The sequence below is a fragment of the Podarcis melisellensis genome, assembly GCF_964234715.1.
Source record: "Podarcis melisellensis genome assembly, chromosome: 5".
Taxonomy (NCBI): Eukaryota; Metazoa; Chordata; class Lepidosauria; order Squamata; family Lacertidae; genus Podarcis; species Podarcis melisellensis.
In genome coordinates this window covers 57266102-57289495 of record NC_138537.1, presented here as the reverse complement: position 1 = coordinate 57289495, position 23394 = coordinate 57266102, and the positions used below count along the sequence as shown (strand labels likewise).

The 23394-nt window shown below is 39.8% G+C and overlaps 1 protein-coding gene across 4 annotated transcripts in view; it reads right to left on the bottom strand.

The window, feature by feature from the left end:
• Positions 1 to 1926: 1926 nt before the first annotated feature.
• The window catches only part of DOCK1 (dedicator of cytokinesis 1), a 383360-nt gene continuing 361892 nt past the window's right edge, over positions 1927 to 23394 (bottom strand). For all 4 annotated transcript variants that reach the window (XM_081912599.1, XM_081912601.1, XM_081912600.1 and 1 more), the window contains exons 48-52: positions 21676 to 21821; positions 19980 to 20178; positions 16704 to 16854; positions 12557 to 12702; positions 1927 to 3093 (exon numbers count right to left, since the gene is read on the bottom strand). In XM_081912599.1, coding sequence (XP_081768725.1) covers positions 2998 to 3093; positions 12557 to 12702; positions 16704 to 16854; positions 19980 to 20178; positions 21676 to 21821 — 738 coding nt within the window. In that variant the 3' untranslated portion in view covers positions 1927 to 2997. The remainder of the gene's footprint in view (positions 3094 to 12556; positions 12703 to 16703; positions 16855 to 19979; positions 20179 to 21675; positions 21822 to 23394) is intronic.

The following is a 23394-nucleotide window of genomic DNA, read 5'->3' as shown; positions in this document are numbered from 1 at the left end:
GCCTAGTGAAAGCCATGGCTTATGTCAAGTCAGTCTAAAACGTACATTATTCATCAATTACATATGCTAGGTGCTGTAAGATTTGTGTGTTAGGGGAGGAAAGTTTGAATTAATACAAAATGTGATTCAGTTATTTCTCTTCTTCATGGGCAAACCTCATTAACCATAATTATTTGAGTCTATGTACTGAGGTTTTCATTCCACCAAGCTTTTTTGAAAAACTGGGGGAAAGTTAATACTTGCCATCAATGCTGTCTCAAGTAGAATAGCTCCCCTATTATTGTAGCTACCATTTATGAAAAGGCTATTTATCCCTAAAGCCCCACTCTCACGTGTCACCTGAGAAATGGCGATTGTAAGTCCAAAACTTAGTTTAAATCCATACACAAAATACAAAATTGGAAAGAAAGGAAATTGAAATGTCAGGGCAACTGGACCTTGCAGATAAAATGCAGCGTATTAGGACTGAAAGTTGAAGATTAGAGTGGGGGGGCACCTTTAGTATTCTGTCTCCTTTTTATACTTCTGAGGCAAGTTCTCTCTTTTGTGTATGTGGGATAATTTATAGTGTGGCAGAATCCAGTTGGGAAGTGAAGAATGCTTTGCTTGTAAAAATCCATATCTATGGGGTTGGACTGAATGTCACTGCTGCCAGTGAAAAAAACAAAAGCAAAAGTGATCTAGTATTAATCCCCCCCCCCCAAAGGAATACTTGGGATCAGGAAAGAACTGTTGTTTTTGTTTTAGCCACAACAAAATAAGAACCACGAGGTTGCCTTGCTGGAGCAGATCAAAGGCACAACTACACTTAAAAATAATGTTGGAAAACACTCAGGAAAAAATTCCTCCTAACTTTGGTGGATATAGCAACAGGGAAGTAATACCTCCTCTTTCCCCCTGATGCTTGGAGCACTCCTGGAATTAAGAGATCAGGAGAACTATAGTTCTTGCCTCACATTGAAGCAAGTATTACAAGTTGCTGAGGTTTCACTTTGGAAAGTTTGCATTCTGTCTCCATCAGGCACCTGTGCTGAAGTGGACAAATAGGACATAAAAATGATGCTCAACCTTTATTGTGTGCTCCAGCATTGACTGCTCAGAAGTGTAGTATCTTAACATGGTGGTTCTGTTTACTTATCATGGCTAATAACTAGGTACAGATAATTCTCCGTGAATTTGCCCAGTTCTTTTTGAAAAGAGAAGAAAACTCCCTGTTGATTCTATGCTGTCTCCTCTCATTGAACGAGAAAGAAAATGTGTCTTTTCAGTGATGCTGGTCCTGCTGTAAATTTAACAGCTAATCCTGTTTTGGGTTTTTTTTGTAGTTGGTTTTATCTGCTGCAATTGTCTTTTGTTGTTGTTTGTTTTGTGTTGTGATATACCGTTTAGTTTTTAAGTTATGTAAGCAGCCCCTGGCTTGCGTGTATGTGGGATACAAATTTACAAAAAACAACAACAACTCAAAACTTTAAACCTGCAACTTTTCTTAAAAGCATTGTAATACATTAACTGACTTTTGTATGCTTCTTCCATTAGCTTGCTGTGAGTTTTGACACTTGCCTAGTTTTCTGTTATTTCCTTCATTTATACAGCCACCATGTAACAAGAGTTCTCTCCCTCTGAAGCATCTGACACCCCTTTTGGGGGTGCTCATGAATAGGGTGGGCTGTGGCATGGGGTTTTAGAAAGAAGGGGGGAGTCACCCCAAATCAGAGGGGGTCACCTTCCATGAGCAAGCCAACTTCACAGCCATTCCCCTTCCAGACCTTTCTGGGATCCAAGCCATTACACTAGTGATTTTACAATTATAAAATCAGTATTCTGTGGTTGATGAGAGCCCAAAATACTCTACAGCTGATTACCATAATGAATTAAATAACTGTTAATTCAAACTAACAAGAAGACTTCTTATTTACTTAGAGAAAATATTTTAAAATAATTCTTTATTTCTGAAGAGAGTGAAATATTAAAACTATTGTTAAGGTTATAAAGGTTGTTGATGATAAAAAAAGAAGTACATTGACAAGTTTTTAAAAGTTAGTTTTTTTCTGGTTTTGCTCATAATTGCCCAATATTTTCTGAGTTCAGTTACTGGGAATAACACACATGTTAGCAACTTATACATTTTCAGTGGTTACCAACATTTAAAATGTTGTAACACATTTGAAAGTACATAATACCATCATTACTTTAAAAGCAGGCACAGTGAAATGAAACAATTTGCAAGTCCAATAATATATACAAAATGGCTGTACATAATGGCACAAATGTAAATCAAGTACAACTGTTAGGTTTGAATTTTTGTTCCCAAAAGCTCTCCCCTTTCCTATTTTTTTTTTTTAGGAAGCTCAAGATTTCTTCATTTGCATACATGATATTTTCCATAAATTAACAACTTTCCAGGAGCTTAAAACACATTCTACACTAAAATCCACACAAAATCAGGCTCAGCCAATGGTTGGTCCTTATTCTGTTACAATGGAACTTCAAAAAGCTATCGGCCTATGAGAGACCAACATTAATGGTAGCCCAGAGCAATTATAAATACTCTTCACAAATACTTCTGTTTTCCTATTTCCTTGACAAAGAGTACAAACCTATGACACTAAGGTACACTGCTTACATTAGGCCAATATTTTAAAAAGGCTTGTGAATGCCAGTGCAATGACAGAGTGGACTGTTCCTTTTATTAGTCCCAATGCAACTTCTTAACTATAGTTTTAAGATTAAAATTTCAGAAGCCAGCAGGAATGATTTTTTACATTTTAAAAAAATGGCTCCAATAATATGTTGTTACTTAACAATACACCTGTGCTTTGGAATACAGTTTGGGTTCATAATCTGTGACCTTACGTAGAGCTATCAATCTTGCTCTGAAAATGAGAACTATTGCACTATGTTAGATGCTCTGATGCTGAGTGGTGTTAAAACACTGTGTACATCTTTAAGGAAAATAAATTTTACAAGCTCAGTCTTTGGAGGTATCCACTCTCTTGTTCACTGGACAATTCCAGAATCCACAGAGGTTTGCTTCCGAGTAGTCTTTGGAGGAGGCGGAGGAGGAGTTTTGCTTGGTAATGGAGGTGGCAATTGCTGGAAGACAAATTTGGAACAAAATAGCTTATTGAGGAACCAATTCTATAGCAACTGGTCAATTCAGATGTAATTTCTTACAGACTGCTGTGACGTGCAAGATAAAGCGGTGTACTCATTTAATTCCGTTCCAACTTTGGTCTTATGAACAGTGTTTTGCTGCTTGATGTTAAGTCTAGTGTTTAATACTGACACTAACAGGCTTCACAGGATTTATTAACTAACTTTGTTTCAGAAAGGTCTGCTATATAAGCGGCTAACTTCTGACTTTATTGGTCTTTATTAACCATCTTAGCCCTAAGCATTATCGAGTTGAGAGACCAATGCTGGAATACTTTCTCTTCCCTCCTTTTATGACCAGTTTCAGGTCTGCTCTTTGAGAAATGTCTTTTTTTTTTTTGCTGTACGAAAAGGGTGGACTAGCCATCTACTTGCCACCATATAGTAATTAAAGCTTACTAAATGTTAAAATATTTAGCTGCTGTGAATGGCATTATGCTTTGAGCTCTAGGAAATGACAGGAGCCACCAGTTGGCTTGATCAAATTAAAGACAGGAGCATAGATTAGACCTGTGATAAATTACTTACTCCCATAAGGATCAAGCTATGTGGCCGATGACAAAAATCTATACTGTCAGGATAATGTCAAGCTATTGCAGAATTGCGCACATGCTGCTTTCAGGTTCATTTTTCAACAGCTTCATTAAGAAGGCAGCCAATGTTGCTTCTTTGCTGGAAGGCTGTAGTGATACTGCAGCATCCTATCTAGCAGTTATCTTTCATGCAATCTTAGCCCATCAAGTGAACATAAACTCTCCCTTTACATTTTACTGTCTGACATCTTAATACCACTTTTACTACTTCACCCCCTCCATTTTTTATGTTTTCTCCCCCTCTTTTGCATTTCACTTTTCATATGGTAAATCCATTCAACACTTTTCTCATATTGCTAGCAGGCCTGCTTCTAAACAGAAAGTTATAAAAAATGTTATCCATGCTACACAATCTCAGTGACTATCTCGGGGATGAATCCAGACACGTAGAGTAGACCCACTGAAGTCTACTCTTCAATCTCGATGATTTCAGTGGGTCTGCTCTAAGCATGACTAAGTCTGCATTTAATTCACAATGTTTCCAAAGTTTCTTCATAGACTTGGTACAAAATATTGGCAGTAGCTGGAAAAATCTTACTGTATCTGCTTTTGTCTTGATCTTGATTTTGTCTTTTTAATTCTGAATTCAATATACAAACATTTATAGATCTTTTAATAACAATTCACTAATTATCAGTGCTTTCACTCCCATTTAGTGGATGAAAGGAGTACCCGGAAAGGGAAAATATTAGAGGAGGGGATGTCTTCAGTATTGGGGAATGTTCTTCATATACAATGTATTTCAGACCACTTCCTAGGACTGAGGAGGGTCTGGCAGACCACTGTGTATGTATTGGAGCCCTGCTGAACCACAGACCATGAACTTCTTAATGCTTCAGTAAAACCTTTGTGAAATGTATCCTGGTTATAGGAACCCAATCATTCTGATAAAGAAATTATATTTATCAAAAATGTGAATTTTGTAAAAAATATATATCTGTTTTTAATGAAAGTATCACTATGATACTATCATAGTAAACCAGGTCCCTTGTGGACCCCATCATGTCATCACACTCTGTCTACTTATTTCGGTCAGCGAAACCTTAGATTATATGTTCAGTAAATGTACTCACAAATGAAGTTGATCAATTTATTAAATGAAGCATGGGGGCGGGGGAGAGACAAGGTACAAAATGGCTATTACCTTTCAGGCCAATAACAAATTGTTTTAGTATAGGAATAATTTCATGCAGAGCCTAGAGAATAGCTACATCTGCTAGAGGAGGGCCAGGATTAAATAATAATAATAATAATAATAATAATAATAATAATAATAATATCTTCCTAGATGCATCTGATTATTTACTAATATTTACCTGCATTCTCTGCAAGTCCAGTTTTATTTTCTGTGCTCTAAGTCTAAATCTGAACTGGGTCTGGTTATTGCTCATGGTATTTTATCGGCGTGATAAAAGACCGCATCAAAAAAGCATTATGTATACTTCAAGCATTCGTTCAAATGGCCACACCGTTGTTGTACCATGAAATTCTAGTGTGTAGTGCAATACAGAAACCCAGAGGTGAAGGTCTGCTTCAGTCTAATAGTTTCGTGGGACAAGGTATGTGTGGGGTGGGGAACAGACAGTACAAGGGTTCAGGACACAAAGGGATCCCAGACACAATTTTGACAGAAAGCTACATGTGCTTCATTCCGTGCTAACCAGTAGGTACAAATGTAGTAAGCTTGTTGTTTTAAGCCAGAAAGGGTCAAAAACACACCGTTAAAAAGAGGCCCTAACAAGTAGCTCCACACTTACTGTCTTTGTTTGTTGACATCCCTGAATCTGAGAGCAAAAGATAACATACATTTGAAGTCTAAAGTAATGGATGGTAGGCTATTTGCTATATATTTGTTTTCATTTCTAAAAGCCTATTGTATACTATGAATGATACTCTGGTTTTGTTCAGTTCATTTAAAATTTAAATTGACAAAAGGGCTATTTAGAATCTCAAGAATAGTATCACAGGTGCCCGAATCATTTCCGCTCAACAATGTGGCTGAAATGCAAAACCAAATTTCGCTTAACTTTACATTAATTAAATGTCTGTGTTTATGTTTCAGTAGTTTCTAGGGCGCTTTTCAGGTTTTAAGAGATTGCTTTCTCTCTAAAATAATGATAAGAGCCTGCCAGTTCAAATTAAACCCTATTCTAGGCAGATTTCCCTCAGTCACGTGTACCTCAGGGGAAATGGGTACCTCATGTAAAACGCACATCTGCAACATATAAGCAATCTGTCCTTTCCATTTCAAGTACCAAATTGTTCTCATTTGTTTGGTTTCCTTCTGTATTAAAAGAAAGCAATTGTGCTTTAAAATGTCTTGTTTCTCTTCATAGTCTTGGCGGAACACAGCACAATAGTTAAGGGGAAAATGTAAAATATAAAAGCAGTAATGATTTCTCTCTTTCAGAATAACCCATGGATTAAAATAAAATTTGAGTTGTGCATTGAAATACTGTGAATGTTTCCTTCCATGTTATTAGCCGGCCAAAATTCTCTCTATGTGATCAAAAGTTTATTCAAGAGTTACTTGACTTCCTACAACTAACTATAATATTAATTAGGTCCTCAAAGACACACACGGATATGCAACTCTTTATCCTTACAATCTAAATAATTTTCTTTTCAGTTTTAATGTAGCACAGGGTTTCTACATCACAGAATATATTGAATGCCTTTTGCTTACCCTGAATAATAGTGTAACAGGGGCAGCCAATATCACCCCCTCCAGATGTTGCTGGTCAACAAGTCCCACCGTTTCTGATCATTGGCCAAGCTGGCTGAGGCTGATGGGAGCTGGGGTCCAGCACCTGGAGGGTGAGCACACTGGCTACCACATAGCGGGTTTGATAGTATTATGTGACAATGCTCCCAGTAAGCACTTGAACTATAATATGTGTGTGTGCAACAACTGAGTGCAAAAAAACAGCGATAGCCTTTATTTCAATTCTATATTTCATAATTAATACAGATAATAGAATTATCATAGAATTGTAGAGTTGGAAGGGACTATGAAGATCAGTAGTGGCGCCCGCCCTGTGGAACGCCCTCCCATCAGATGTCAAAGATATAAACAACTATCTGACGTTCAGAAGACATCTGAAGGCAGCCTTGTTTAGGGAAGTTTTTAATGTCTGATGTTTTAATGTGTTTTTTAATCTTATGTTGGAAGCCGCCCAGAGTGGCTGGGGAAACCCAGTCAGATGGGTGAGGTACAGTGGTGCCTCGCAAGACGAAATTAATTCGTTTCGCAAGTTTTTTCTTCTTGCGAGTTTTTCGTCTTGCGAAGCACGGTTTCCCATAGGAATGCATTGAAAATGAATCAATGCGTTCCTATGGAAACCGCCTTCAGACCAGGTGCGGGGACAGTCTGTCCCCCGACCTCTTCTGAAGGCTGGGGGGGGGGGACAAGGGCTTTTCTTCCCACCCCCAGCATTTTAAAAAACCCCGGGACAGCGGAGGACTTCTCCGCTGTCCGGGGCGATCTTAAAATGCTGGCGGGTGGCAGCAAAACCTTCGCTGCCGCCCGCCAGCATTTTAAAAAACCCCAGGACCTCTTCTGAAGGCCGGCGGGGGGCGAAAGTCTTTGTCCCCCCCTGCCTGCCTTCCCGGGGGCTTTTAAATCGCACCGGGACAGCGGAGAAGTCAGCATTTTAAAATCGCCCCGGGACAGCGGAGGACCTCTCCGCTGTCCTGGGGCGATTTAAAAGCCCCCGGGAAGGCAAGCAGGGGGGACAAAGACTTTTGCCCCCTGCCGGCCTTCAGAAGAGGTCCAGGTCCTGGACCTCTTCTGAAGGCCGGCGGGGGCAAAAGTCTTTGCTCCCCCCGGCTGCCTTCAAAAGCCGTCCGGGATAGCGGGAAGCGCTTCCCTGCTATCCCGGACTGCTTTTAAAATGCTGGCGTTGGGGAGCAAAGCCTTTCGGCCCCCGCCGGCCTTCCTGGACCTCTTCTGAAGTCCGGAGGGGGGGAAAGGCTTTGCTCCCCACCGCCAGCATTTAAAAGAGGTCCCCGGAGATTTCCCTATGGGCTTTCTTCTTGTGAAGCAAGCCCATAGGGAAATTCGTCTTGTGAAGCAACTCGCAAACAGAAAACCCTTTCGTCTTGCGGGTTTTCCGTCTTGCGAGGCATTCGTCTTGCGGGGCACCACTGTATAAACAATATATTATTATTATCATCCTCATCTTCTAGTGCAGCCTCTGCATTCGCCAGGGAACCAAGGGCCACTCAGAGACTGTCCTCCCTGTCCCCCAGGACTCCTACATAGGAAGGGGAAGACCAACCTAGTTTCATACATCTGCCAAAACAGCAGCAGCTGCAGGGAGCTTGCATCCTCCCCCCCCCCCCGCTGTGACAAAGAACTCAAAATAAGAACGAATGTCTTTTCCCTTTTCTCCCTCCAAGTACTTTTTCCTTTTGTGCCATGTCTTTTAGATTATAAGATGGAGGATAGAGATCGACTTAGTACTGATTGTTGCAAGTCTCTCTTGGGTCCTTTTTCGGCTGAACAGCAGGGTATAAATACTTAAAAATATTTAAAATGAAACTGCAAGCAGGCAAATCTGTCCAATGTAATTTCTTCACAATAGTAACACCATATCTGCAAATAATGGAAAAGCAATAGCAGGCACGTTTTCATGATCTAGATCATAAAAATCTTTGAATTATATCTTTGAATTAAAGGAAGAGCATTCAAAGCTTTGTTATATGAAATCTGCCTGTTAGAAAGTCTTGTAAAAGTAACACTGCTGCTTCAATGAAATAATTATGCCACAGTGTTCATTAACCTGCTTTTAAAGAGGGCTGTTCCAGGAAAGTTCATTACTCTCACCCTTCTGTAAACATCAGGTTTGCTCCCTGAACATTATCCCCATCTCCTTACCTAGAGATTTAGCAGTTGAGGATCATTGCCTAAAGTCTAGAAATTTGTAAAGCTTTTAATGTGGTGGTTTTTTTGTTTGGTAAAAGAAGGAATGGTATCTCTGTGCAGGATCAAAACCATATTGTGCAGACGTCTCAGAATCAACATGCAGGCCCTATTCATACAGCTCTAGAATATAATTATTTAATGACCTTACCCTCCAATTGATCAATTGGCATGAAATAGCCAGACCTGAACTTATGGGATTTTCACTTGTGTTGGAGGAACAAACCAAGGAGTTTAATTTCCCCAGTTCCTCCTCCCCCCCTTTAGCCTTCTTTGTGTCCCCTGAAAAAACTGCTCTGTAGGGTTTGGAGTGGCATGAGAGGCTGCATGGGAGTCTGCAGAGAGAAAAAGAAACCCACCTTGTCCCACCACTTCTTCTAGCAGGGAGTCTCTACTGCCAACCAGATGGAGCCCTTCCATTCATGAATATAACTCATTGGGTTAAAGACCATGGTTGTGCCCATCAGAGTTGTTATGCAATGTTGGAAAGGAGTAGTAAGGCTACTTGCAACTCTCCATGCCTCCTGAAAAGTTGCTCTGTGGGGTTGGGAAACTTTCTGGAGCACCATGAAAGAAAGTGTGGGGGCTTCAGGGGGAAAAAGGCTTCAGCAATGATAACTTCCTTCAGTGAGGAGTCTCCACTGGATCTTAGTACCTTCCATGGATGGAAGGACTCTTTTCATTTGGAGACAAGTAGCACTGTAATGAAATTGAATACTTTGTATTCTGGGTAATGTACTGGATAGTTGTGAAGTTTTGCCTTGAATCTGGAGAAGTAACAGTATTCACAGAATACCAAAAGAATGGGTACACGTGACTATAACTTTTCCAACTTGCAGAACACAGATGCATATATTTGTTCTCCCATAATGTTTGCTATGAGCAGATTTCTCTGATACGGCATAAAGCATTAGAATTGGAGGAAAACTCTTTTTCTTGCCTGTATTAGTTCTCTTATTATGCGTTGGGCATTGCTTCCGCTCTATGGCACATTCATCATCAAGCTTTGTATCTACTTTTGGATTGATGGGAATCAAGCCATTATTTGTGTGCTTAGTAAGCGTTAGAGCCAATGTTACAAATTTAAGTGCTCCATTGTCTATTTCCTTTCTCTTCTTGATTTTGAATGCTAACTATGCAGCTGATTTTATATGCAACAATGTGTGTGAGGCTATGAAAGAACAGGGGGGAAAGCCTTTATGTAACAGATCTTCACCAGAAATGAAAGGTCCCATTTTATGCTCAGATATATTTATTAGGAAAACCTTTCAAAAAAGAGATTTTATAATGCTATGTTAGATAAGATTGTGTGTGTGCATATCTACCAGTAAATGTTTTGAAATGAGAATGGGTAGAGCAATAATAATAATAATAATAATAATAATAATAATAATAATAATAATAATAATATTGTGTGAATAAATCATCTAATAAAATGATTTTTCCTCAATGCATTCAAAATTGGCTAAAATGGGATTCTCATATAATGGCTTGCAATTGCAATTCAAATATTTTGTGATATAGGCCCATTTTTTGCGTATTTTTGGTGCCATCTTTAACATTTCCTACTTTATTCTAATACAGAGCACTTTCTACTTTTGTGTTCCATATCCTTGTTTAATGTGAATAAAATGAGGTTAGCTAATAATTTCAGTGGGTTATCCCCACAGATACTCAGGGTGGGTAATTCAAAGGCAGCCAAGTCTTCATTTGCCAAATCTAACACTGATAATTATATGAGATGCGTCTATGTGTATTTGGGGGAAGCTCAGCCCTAAACTCATTGGGCTGACGATGAGCAAGTTACTGCCTCATAGCTTCTTCTATTAACATGTAAAGTAAGATTAACAATGAGTCCCACCCTCCTATAGGAGAACATTGCATGGGGGTGGGCGGGTGAAGGAGTACTGAAAGCAAAGAAAAATGGCTAAACATTGTCAAGCCACATGATTCCATTAGCATGCTGGTCTAATGCAAGGTGATCAATGCATGAATAAAGTTCCTCACTTGTAACTGGGGTTCTGAAGATGTCAGAGGAATATAGTTGTATGCGATATTTGACACACTTATAGATAATTGCAGCCTCCTTGTACAATTGGCTGACTAACTAGAATTGTATACTATGATATGCTAGAAGATGAATAGAGGAAACACTGTTGAGAGTCAATTTAATTACATTAGGGACTCCAGTCAGCTTCCTATGCAGAAGGCAAAATAGCTCCTGCATACTAAAATGAAGGGGAGAAATCCACAGCTAAAGGAAGTGGAACAGCTCAGAGCTTGGAAACATTTCTCCTCAAGAGCTATCACAGTCTTTCCTAATACCACTTTTGGTTCTCAAGAACATTAGTGTATCAATATTTTAAATATCTAATATGGGTTAAAAGTAAGATTTAAACAGAAACCTCCTAATTTTATTATATATATATTCAGACTTACTATTTTCAGAATTACTATTTAGATTGTGTTACAACTTGTTTGCTTAGGTCAAAGGTTGAAGAAATTTTGACAAATGTTTGCGAATGACTTTGATAGGATGTTAGAAACAGAAATCTAAGATTGTTAAACAATAGTTTCTTTTCACCAGCAGCAACAATTTTTGCTCAAATGTTTCAGCAATCCATTACATAGAGTGGCAAAATTGCTTGCCTTTAGGAAACTGGTGAGTGAATGCCTGTAAAACAAACCTCATATATTAAACTTGTCTGAAATATACTTTATTTTCTTTCCTGAAATGAGATAGGAAAAACATAAAATCTAAGTTTCTGCTGGGACTCTCCTCTGTCTTTTTAACAGCCTCTAGCAGGCTGTTTTACAATACTTTGTTTTTATGTATAGGTTTCACTACCCGATTAATCTGCGTTCACATACAAGTCACCTAGCATTCTCTTCTGCCAATGAAAACATTTTCTGTGGCATTCACTAGGGATCAGAGAAAGGAAAGCCATGGTCCTGAAAACACAGTTGCTTTCCTAATCTACAACCCAGAAGCAGATGAAGGGACAAGTGGGTGCGGACTTTGGAGAGTGCAGATAAGCTGCTGCTCTGACTCCATCCACCAGCTATGGCCATTCTTGGTCAGGGATAGCCCGGCCACAATGATTCATGCATTGTTAACCTCACAACTTGATTATTGCAATACAATACCACACTGTGTGGGATTGCTATTGGTTCTGGCCAAGAAGCTCCAGTTAGTGCAAAATACTGAGGGTGAGGACAGCCCGCAACCAGCACGTAGCTCTAGCACTTAAAAGCTTGCACTGGTTGCCTATATGCTAGCATATAGTCCTTCGCAACTTGGGGGCAGGACACCTTAAAGATCACCTGGTTCCTTATATCCTGCCCCATTCACTAAAGTATTCTTGGGAGTCACAGTTTATATCTCAGACAATGTATCATGTGCACTAGGAGACATGTGTTTAGTCTTGTGAATGTGATTTTGTGGAACTCCCTCCCAGCTGAAATTGGACAGACGCCTTCCCTGTTGAACTTAAGACCTTATTTTATTTCAGCAGGCATTTTAAATATGTTTTATGGTTAATTTTAACTGATTCTTAATCCTATTTTTTTAACCTTGCAAGTGCACAGCTTAGAGACTGTGGACTTAAAATCCTCTCCTTTATGTGGACTTCCTAGTGGTGCAGCAATAAAACGGCTAGCACATTTGCAAAGCTAAATAGGATCCAGTATGGTTTCAAACTGGATAGGGGACTGTGCATTGAGATTCCTGCATCGCAAGGGGTTGGATTAGATGAACCCCCCAGGATCCCTTCCAATGCTACAATTCTATGATTCTGTTATCCTCCATGAAAATAATTACTGACCACAGAAGCACACATTATGTAGACTTGCTTTGAAGAAAGTCACTTCCAGTTATAAAACTTACTCTTTGAGGTACAGGTGGGGATGTGGTGGGGCTAAGAGATTCATGACTTTCCATGAGATTTCCATAATCTGCCATGCTGCCTTTCAGAGGCAATGGAGGAGGAATGTCTGCCATTTCCAAGCTATTCATGCCATTTAGTTCCAGATCTGAAAATAAACACATATCTCACAGTCATTGAAGTCAACGTTCAAATTCCTAGCAAATGTTGCATGCACATATCATTGTTTTAAAAGCTTAAAATTGTCAGCGGACTTTTTTTTTTATTGCAGAAACATAAACAAGGTAAAGGACCCTTGACAGTTAAGTCCAGTCGCAGATGACTCTGGGGTTGTGGCGCTCATCTTGCTTTACAAGCCAAGGGAGCTGGCGTTTGTCCATAGACAGTGGCTGGGATTCGAACCACTGACCTTCTGATCGGCAAGCAGAAAGGTAACTCATTTTAAAATATTATGAAATAATGATTAATACAACAAAATGGAGTGCACAAGTGCACCTACTGATGCAATTTTTAGATTCACATACCAGAAAGAATGTGCTGTTTGAGAAATAAAAGGGCCATACCATGTCTCATATAATCAAAAGAAGGGAGAGTCATGGTCACAGGACAATGCTAATCAGGGTTTCCAGATGTCAACTGTTTCAGAACACCAGCATTTCAGAAAGTGACTTTACTTGTGACTTGCCCATGCATATTATTAGCAGAAGCATCATTTCTGTTGTAGCTTCATGGGCATTTTCCTGTAACTATTGTTGAAAATTCAACAATGTTAAACATTTATTTTCCAAAGGTATACTACAATCTAATCAAACAAACCTTTATTTACTCTTCCACACAATCTTTCTGGAATTAAATGCACACATTAGGAACATATAGTTATTAAAATGTTAGGAAATTACTGTAATTAAATGAGGAGTCATTCATTGTTTAAATAGCTTGAAATACTTACAAAGAGGACACAAAACATTTTCTGAAATTAACTACAAAATAAGCTGACACCTCAGTGTCCTTCAAAAATGGATTGTATTGCAGTACTCTTGTTTTAAATCTGTATGCCCACACTGAACACTTAAGAAATTGGATTTTCCTTTACTATACTTCTTGAAATAATTCTGTAACTTTGAATCACCTCCAAAGTGCAAAATTAGTAACAAATGATATTGTAAATGTTGTGCTTAGTGACCCTGGTTCAAATCCCTGGTTGACCTTCAGCCATTCACCAACTCTTAGCTGAAGATCTCGTGGTGGGCTATAACAAAAATAAACAACAAAGTAAAATGGTTCACTTTCATTCTTTTCTAGTCTTTTTTTTCTTACCTCACAGCAAAAAAGGGGACAATTTCAAAGGCTCTCATGTTCCTAGGGTCTCAAGAAGCTCCACTATAGAGATTTGGCAAAATTAAGGAATTACCGAATTTTTTGCTCTATAAAACACACCTAGCTTTTGGAAGAGGAAAACAAGAGGAAAACAAGAAAAAAAAATATTCTGAATCCCAGAAGCCAAGACAGCAAGCGGGATCGCTGCACAGCGATCCCGCTTGCCGTCCTGGCTTATGGGATAGCCGCGTGCAACCTCTTGCGGGCAAGGGGAGCCTTCATCCCCTGCCCGGGAGAGGCTGCGCGTGGCTAAGGCTCCCCCAAGAGCCGCGATCCCTTTAAAGAGCGCGTGGAGTGTGTGTGTGGCTCTTGGGGAATTTTCCCTGAGGAGGGAGAAGGGTGCGCGGCTCCTGTGGGCTTTTCTATGAGGTGGGGAATTCCCCTACCTCCCGCAAAAACCAGCAAGAGCCGCACACTCTTTAAAGAGTGTGCAGCTCTTGTGGGCTTTTCCATGAGGTGGGAGAAGGACAGCCCGTCAAAGATGGGCTGCCCTTCCTCCTCCTCAGGGAAAAGCCTGCAAGAGCCGTGCGGAGCGTGTGTGTGGCTCTTGGGGGCTTTTCCCGCCTGGCTCCCGCCTGCATTCACTCCATAAGACGCACACACATTTCCCCTTACTTTTTAGGAGGGAAAAAGTGTGTCTTATGGAGCAAAATATACGGTACTTAATTGAACCCAATCTCACACCAACTGAGTACATAATCTTGATTTATGCTAAATGGATGGTGGAGCTCATGTTCTGGCACAATCAAGATGCACACAGGCATGTTTGTGCAGATTTGGGATGGAAAACTTGTGCCTTTCTGGATACAGGAACTACCTTCATCTCCCTAGAGAGGCCTTCACATAGTGATTTTGGTGGGTGATTTATTATTATTATTAACAGAGTTGCTATATGCAACCATGTGCCTTCAAAATGTGAAAGTAAATACAGCAATACGTCATGCTTCCTCAAAGGAGGCACTTTTTAGGATGAAAACATTCTCCCTGAGAGAAGCACCAGCCTTAAGTCCTTCAGAAGCAGCACAAAAAAGCTTAATTGCACTTCTTTGCTATGCTTTAAGACATGTGTAGGAAACTGCAATGCCACCAGCGGCTGAGACCATTTGGGTCTTCTGGAGGTGTGCAGCAAGCCTTAGGGAATGAAGCTGCCGGGGGGGGGGGTACTCCTCCTGCTTGCTGCGGTTTTTGCTTTTCATGAACAGAAATTTATTAAATTCATGGAGCAAAAACTTAAGATCCAAGCCCACGAGAAGAAACCTAAAACATAACAGTCAAGTCAACTTGTACTGAGGAAGGTCCTTTAACATCACAAAGCAGTTTGGAAGGATGTTTGCTGCTGTAGTGAATATGGTGGTTGTTCCATATTCTTTGTTACAGGGGACTTCTTGGAAGGCAGTAGTCAGTAAAAGATAATGGTTTAAGAAACAGCATATACTAATTGCTTTCTTTAATACTTGTAAAAGGACTTCATTCATTGTTCTGCACTACAGATTTTTATAGTAGCTGGAGGATTTTCCTATAGCCTTTGCACTATAAAAATATCATATAGCTAACGCAATAAGATGATTCATTAAACACTTATACAAAAAAATATTCATACCCTTTTTGAAAATTATGTATAAAATAATCAGCCTGAGTATGAAGCAATTGGAGCTGTTCATTTGTTCAGTAAAAACACACAGGCCCTGATCCTGATGTGGAACAGTAAGCTGAATAAATGCTGGTACACTGAGTTAATAGCCTGATTCCTAAACAAGGAAAGGATCCTTCTAGCAGCGGAGAGAGTGTGTAAGTCTATAGCACATGGCTGAGCCTCCAAACCATTAACTAGAGGGTTGGTTCTGAAGACTTATACTCTATCGGCAGAATGCTGTGGCAAAATTAACTAAATAATATTCTAAGTAAATATTTGTATAGGACATGTATATAAAACTATATGTACTACATGGTGAAATTACTGGACCCCATAATAAATTTTAAGGGACATGGGTGGCGCTGTGGTCTAAACCACAGAGCCTAGGGCTTGCCGATCAGAAGGTTGGCGGTTCGAATCCCCACGATGGGGTGAGCTCCCGTTGCTCGGTCCCAGCTCCTGCCAACCTAGCAGTTCGAAAGCATGTCCAAGTGCAAGTAAATAAATAGGTACTGCTTCAGCAGGAATGTAAACAGTGTTTCCGTGCGCTGCTCTGGTTTGCCAGAAGCAGCTTAGTCATGCTGGCCACATGACCCAGAAGCTGTACGCCGGCTCCCTCAGCCAATAAAGTGAGATGAGCGCCGCAACCCCAGAGTCGTCTGTGACTGGACCTAACAATCAGGGGTACCTTTACCTTTAGTAAATTTCCCCCTTGAACAGGCCACGCAATTATTCTTCACTTAAGCCAAGTGTGGGGAACATTGTGGCTCTCTAGATGGTGGTGGATTCCAGCTCCCATCACTGCTGACTGTTGGTCATGGGGGCTAGAACTGATGTGAGTAGGATCATAACAATATATCCTACTCAGGCCTGATGAAAGCAACAGTCGAACGGTGAAAGGAATCCTGATGGACATAGTCTGATTTACTCTCTGGTTAACCTCATTAGCCAGTTGATCATAAAACATTTCAGAGATATCAAGTTCCTGATATGACCTGGCTTGTTCAAGTACATCAGAAAAAAACAAAAGTTTGGTAAATTACTATTTCTTACCTGCCCTTCACCCAACGGTCCCGGGGTGGGGTTATAGCAGTGTAAAAAGATAAGTTAGTGTGATTAATCAGTTAAAGCAGACTTACTGGACTGTAAACTGAATGAAAGCTTGGTCCTTGGAGTGACTGGTGGAGGGATGGTTTGAGAAGGTGGTGATGGGGAAACAGAAAAACGTTTTTCACTCCCCATGATGTTAATAACTTGGCTCTTTGGTCTTTGTGGTCTCAATGGACTGATCTGCATTTGATTAAAAAAAAAAAGCAAGCAAGACTCAATTTGAAGTATACCTTCCACACATACATCACACAGTCCAAGGATATATAATTTGTTCTTACAGCACAGCTGCTGGAAACAAAGGAGGAAAGATTTCTTAGTAAGCCATTGACCTTGTGATAAATATGTTCTTAATGTAACAACACAGCGATAAGGAAAAAACGGTTTTTGTCTCAATGCAGTATTCTTCTAAAATATATCCTTGGCTTGTTCTTTCTTAAACACAGTTTTTGTGGCCTTGAATGTACAGTCAATTTTTAAAAACATACGTTTTAGGTGTTTCCAGGTTTTATTTAACAAAATGGCAGTTGGCTATTCCTATCATAGTTACACCTTGTTATAATCTTTAGGAAAACTAAAAGATATACCACTTACACCACTAGGTTTTTGTTTTAAATACACTAGATTATTTTCATGAGAATTCTCTGCTAGAAACATATTACTATATTTAGAGTATTTCTCAAAGCACAGGCCACAGTACAAAATATGCTTGGTGGAAACATATCTTACCATCATAACACACATATTTCTTTTTCTTCTTAAAATACTGACTAATATTTCTAGTTGTTGATAGGATTTCTTTATTCTTAGAGATACTGAACTAACTTCCTGTGCCTAGTGAACCATAAAACTCCTCAAAAGTAACTGCAGAGGGGTAATGATCCATACACAATAGAAATGTACTTAGAAGACTCTTGTGGCTTTCATACCGCTGAATATTGTTGCAGATGATTTTGTGTTCTGTCACTTAAAGCCAAGTCACTTTGAGCAGGGAGCAATGTAAGAATGGACTTTTATGGTCTACAGCAGGGATTCTCAAACCTTCTACCCCAAGGGCACACTTTAAAGAGCTGAAAATTATTGAGGCCCAGCAGTCACAAAATGGTAGCAAATGAAGACAGAGTTTAGTACAATCAGCTGGCAATGACTAACATCCCTTTCTACTGATCTCTAAACCATCTTTGGAAATTGCTAAGTTATTTGCTGCAGTTTTTTCCTTATGGCAACGAGTGCCATACCTCAGCTTTCCTCAAGCAATTTGTTCTAGAGCTAATGACTCCCCTACTTTAGGCAGAATTTGTGGATTCTGAGGATGTACCTCAGGAATAATTCTTCATTTAACTTTTTTTCCTTCCAAGGCCCACATTTCTCAAAGAAATTTTACTGACTTGCTATTGTCTTCTCACATTCAACTTGTGCCCTTTTCCTCACCCCTCAAACTGCTTGTTTATTTCATCCCTGCTCCCTGGCGCCTTTACACTTACTTCTTCCTCCTGTAACACCTTTTCTTGCTTATCCCCTTGCTTTTAATTCCCAGTTAACCTTCTGTCTCACTTTCTAGAGGAAGGAGACTTTCCTTCTCTCCTGCTCACCTGAAATTCTCTGTCTCTCGGCCACCTTTACGCAGTATACAAGGAACCGGTGGTGTTGGTATTGGCCCAACTAAATTGGGGCAGTAAAGTGAGAAGACTGTGGGCAGGCTGTAGCACTGTGGCCCACTGTTTGAGAAACACTGCATTGGAGGCAGTCATCTATTCTATTCTCTTGCCTACACAATTCAGAGCATTTTCATGTACTTAAATCTCCAAGCTTGCCTAGGTAGGTCTGCCTTGGTAAAGAAAAAATACAGGAAACTGCTGTTAGCAAAATAATGTTGGAAAGTACCTTTCACTGCTCCAGGCAGGAAGTTTTTCCTAGCCCTATAAACAAACAAAATTGCTTTCTATTTCAGGACACAGGTTTTAAACCGTTTGTTTAATTTTCATGGTTACTTATGTTAATTAATGTTTTTCTACAAAGAGCACTTCCCCAGTTATATAGGAATCTCAGTGAATCCAGAATAAAAATACGATTTTTATTATTTTAGCCTAACTTAAAAAAATACAAGGGGCTAATAATACTACTTGTCCTTGAATCAATGATATGTTCAGCCAATTACGCTGATGTTTGACACACTTTCTCACAGTCTTGTTTTAATACTTCAAACTAGTCTGAGCCTCAGTCTCTGGAATGAATGAATGAAGAATGAGAGGTCATGTCAAAGAAGTTGGTCTGCTATGTAGAAAGGATCTACACAACAAATCTAAAGAACTATTGTTGATAGTTGTAAATACTGAAGCATTTAAATAGTCTTTGTAGAACAGATCAGAAGCATGCAAGAACGCTTTAATTACGAACAATTTTCTCTTCATAAAGTTTATATCTCTGTTTTTGATCCCCCAGTTAAATTACCATGGTGATTTACCAAGTGCATAGCTGAGAAAGCTTCCTTATTATGTATTTCAAGAACTGAGAACTTCTCTAAGATTAAATAAATTGATGACAATTCATTAAAAATACTGATGAAAAACTGAAAGGGTAGATTCTAACCACTGGCAGACTGTGTCTATAAATTTACTGTACGGCTGAGAGCTGCTGAGATGCAGAATTTTAGCATGCAGCTAAAGGGGCAGCCCAAGACATTTTGCTGCCTGATCCAAGGAAAAGATAACAGCTCTCCCATTCTATATGCAGAAGCTGACCAGACTGACAGCTGCAGCTTATTTCAAACCTAGTTATGGTATAGTGCCCTCCTAGTAATCTAGTTAAGAGATTGTAGGGCTGGCAGTGTGGCCCACACACCACTATCGTTTGCCATCTCACTTCCATTCTCTGCCCCAGCATCTGACATGGATGCGTCGCCTTTTAAGGTATCATTTATAGAAAGTAGTCTTCTTCCAAGTAAAACAATTTAATGAAAGCTGTGTTTTTATCCCTATACTACTTGGCATTATATTACTGATGCCCCTAAAGACAGTGAGCATCTGTAAAAGTAGTTTGTTTGATTAATTAACCTTTTCAGAGCATTTTCTTTCAGCTACATGTCAGAATAAATCTGCTACCTTTTAACTCCAAAGCATTTAAAGTTCGCCTGAACGTTACGTCGCTTGCCAAACAGACTGCAAGTATTTGAAATGTGGAATATACTCTCTTAAACTGGATACTGCTCCAGCAATAGTGTCAAGCACACCATCATTTCCCTGCAACTTTCGTTGTGTTTAGGTGTGTTGAAGCCATTATCATTTTACACATAGGCCAGTTATCATTACCGTTTCTGAAAGTATCACTGCTTCAGACTGTTGCAAAGAGATATCTGTCGACTTGAATTCCTTTTCAAATATCTCTTGGTGCTTGCTGTTTCTCTTTTCTTTCTTCTTCTCCTTCTTTTCTTTATCCGGATCATCCTTGTCCAACTTGTCTTGTGACCGAGAATGCATCTTCTTTGGTAGAAGAGGCTCAAGCACAAACCTGAAGGGTATAAACATTTGCTGTACTAAGGCCATTGCTATATCAGTACCAATCACTACATCTTTAGGTGCAGCACCACTTTAGTGCTCCATCCCTTCATCAACCAATCAAACTTAATGATACTATAATGGGGGTGACAGAACAACTAATTCATTTTGGCTATTGATCAAAATTTACCGCAAACTATTATGGAACAGCCCTAACAATTCATGTAGTAGACTAACAGTGCAATTCTATAAACATCTACTCAATAGGTAAGTGTCATTGTGTTAAATGAGACTTACATTCCAGTTAAGTATGTATAGGAATGCAGCTTCGGCACTCAATTCAAATTCACAATTCAATACACTTTATGAAGTGAAAAAACACCTGTATGGATTTTTTTAATACACCTGTAGTTTATAACCTCTCAGGGCCAAAGTATAGGTTATATTTATTTACACTGTCTGGTTTTCTTTTGGGGAAGCTAGAAGTTATGGCATCTCTATCTGGAAAGTGATCCCGATTCATAGCAGAGGTGCATGGTAGCTGCCTGCAAGAAACCACCCACCTACTGCTGTTTGCCACCGGAGTTGCTGTTACCTTCAGGAGCAGACAGCAGCTTGGTTTGGGGGAGTGGTTTCCGGCAGGAAACTGGCAAGGTCCCTTATGCATTAGAAGAATGAACAGGGTCAGTTTTAAGCTCCCCCCACCCTCCCAAAGCTGGTAGTTCGGCTGGCAGAAACCTACGTCTACGAAACTGTGCTTGTGTGAATGTGAAAGTAAAGAACAACTGAAAATATTTGTACAGCCACCATATGTCTTTGTAAGTGTGTATAACATGTCAAAGGTAGCAGACATGTATACGATTGACCCATGCAGGGCATGGTTCTCTTTCAACATGCAGGAGTATCTGCATAGCCAACTGTCCCTTCTCCCTGCAAATGGCTACTGGTTGTTGTGTGACCAAAGGGAAAAGGGAGGGGCATGTGGAACATAATGGATATATGCTGCTACAGAACCACTAAGGGTTCTGCTCTACTTCTAAGTGCCCTCTCAAGTCACAAGTTATCTCAGCTCTTTGGAATGCCCTCTCTCAGAGCTTCGAAGAGCAGCTGCAAAGAATGATAGAACACCTGACTTCACATGTCAGAAACATTGTAAAGCATTCCAAAGCTTTTTAAAAATTAACACTGCAATTAGCATTGTAAGTGTCAAGAACTGCAGGGATTCTTAATAAGTATGAGACCAGCGTTCAGTCTCATAAACTGGCCTTCATGAAATCTTAACTTCAATACTTTAAGTAAATAGAAGAGAGTGGTAAATTCTCAGGCTAAGGAATTTTATTGCTAATATCTCAGCACAAGATTTTTTTTTTTAAAAAAACCCTACCTGAAAATTTTAATATATGGATCAAAAAGCCCAAAGAAAATGTGGAGCAGGCATATTTATGAACCTTAGGAGTATGAGCTAGTAGAGAAAATGCTACAGAGTATGCATGCAGTAGACCACACGTACCCATCAGAGCCTGGTCTCGAAGGTGCGCTGTCAGATGAAATGGAGGAAACTGAAGCAACAGACAGTGGCCTTGAAGATGAAGGCATCGTGAATGATCTAACCATGGACCTTGGCCGACTACCTCGTCTGTCATCCACGCTTGAGGGCTACAGAAAGAGCAAGTATCGTTCTTTTATCGCCAGAACACTTCCAAATACATGAATGTTATAAAAGATGTACTTTTATTTAGGTGTCATTTATTTCATTCAGAAGAGTGAAAACGTTTTTCTTGAGGAAAGGTATTTTGAAATAAAATTATATTATTCAAGGCCACAGAAATTATAATGCTATCATTCATTCACATGTATATGTAGCCTTTTAACCAGAGTGGCTAGCCTGAACTACAGCTCTCATCAACTACACCCAGTGTGGCCAATGATCAGGGATGATGGGAATTGTAGTTCAGCAACATGTGAAGGGCCAAAAGTTAGTCACGTTGCTTTAAACAACTCAAATAGATAAAGATGTTTATTTATTTTATCTAGCTAATTTATATACCACTTGCTATTTCAACAAAACTCTCTAAGTGGTTTATAAATTTCATCAAAAAGGAATCAATATAAGAAATACAATATGAATTCTACACTCAAAACCAAAAAAACCAACAACTACTCCTAAATCCACAACTCCCCCCCCCCCCAATATGGAGATTTATCTTTTCCTCACCATCAGGCTCTCACCCTGTAGGGAGCCTGGTACACCACCAACACACCCGATTCTTACTACCTCACAGGGAGAACCCCTGTCAATCCGGCAAAATAAATGACTTTACAGAAGCACACATATTAGTACTGAGACACACAAATCTAGTTTCACAGATGGAAGAAACAAGAAAGGCAGAATTTACAGTTCTGAATATTTATTCAAGGTTTGTTACCCATTAATAACTAATATATGCACAAAATAATTGAATTCTGCCAACAAAAATAGGAACCCCATGCTGTTTGATCACAGGTAGATTTTCCGCCCTGCCAACTAGTAGGAGGCTGGTGCTGCACGAAGACAGACAGAAGTGATAAACACTATGCGTTCTGACAGAGCTGAGCTGCAGATCTGTGTGAGGCTGAGAAGATAATATCTGGATATAAGCATAGCAGTCAAATACCAGAATATGTTAAAATGTTCTACTGAAACAAGTGACATATAAACAGGGCTTATATCAACGTCTCTCTTCTCACAGGGAGCACATTATCATCTAGGGCAGTAATTTTATATGCTTTCTCGTGGCTTTTCCAATGTTTTCAAGTTGTAAGAAAGAGAGATATTCCAACATGTAGGGCTGGCCCAGGACATATTGCCACTTGAGGCAGCCTCCTGCCCCTTCCTTCCCTCCTCTTCACAGCTACCTAGAGATGACTTGGGGGGAAGGGGGGGGGGAAAGGAGGCCAGAGAGGAGCAGTCACTTCAGATGGCAGCTCCAGGCCTTACTGCTAGCTTTGCTGCCCCCCCCCCCCGCACCTGTGGCAGGTGGCAGTGGCAGCAAGCACTGTGTTGCTCAGACCTGTATCTGCCACCTGAGGTGGCACTCCAAAGGTTATGTAGGTTTTAATAAGATTAAACATTGTTGACTGCTCTACTCACTATGAATTATGCACAGTAATGAATTAAGCTCTATATTTAAAGAATACGTAATAGAAATGGGTTTCCAATTTTGATAAGCAGCCCATCCAGCATGGTGAT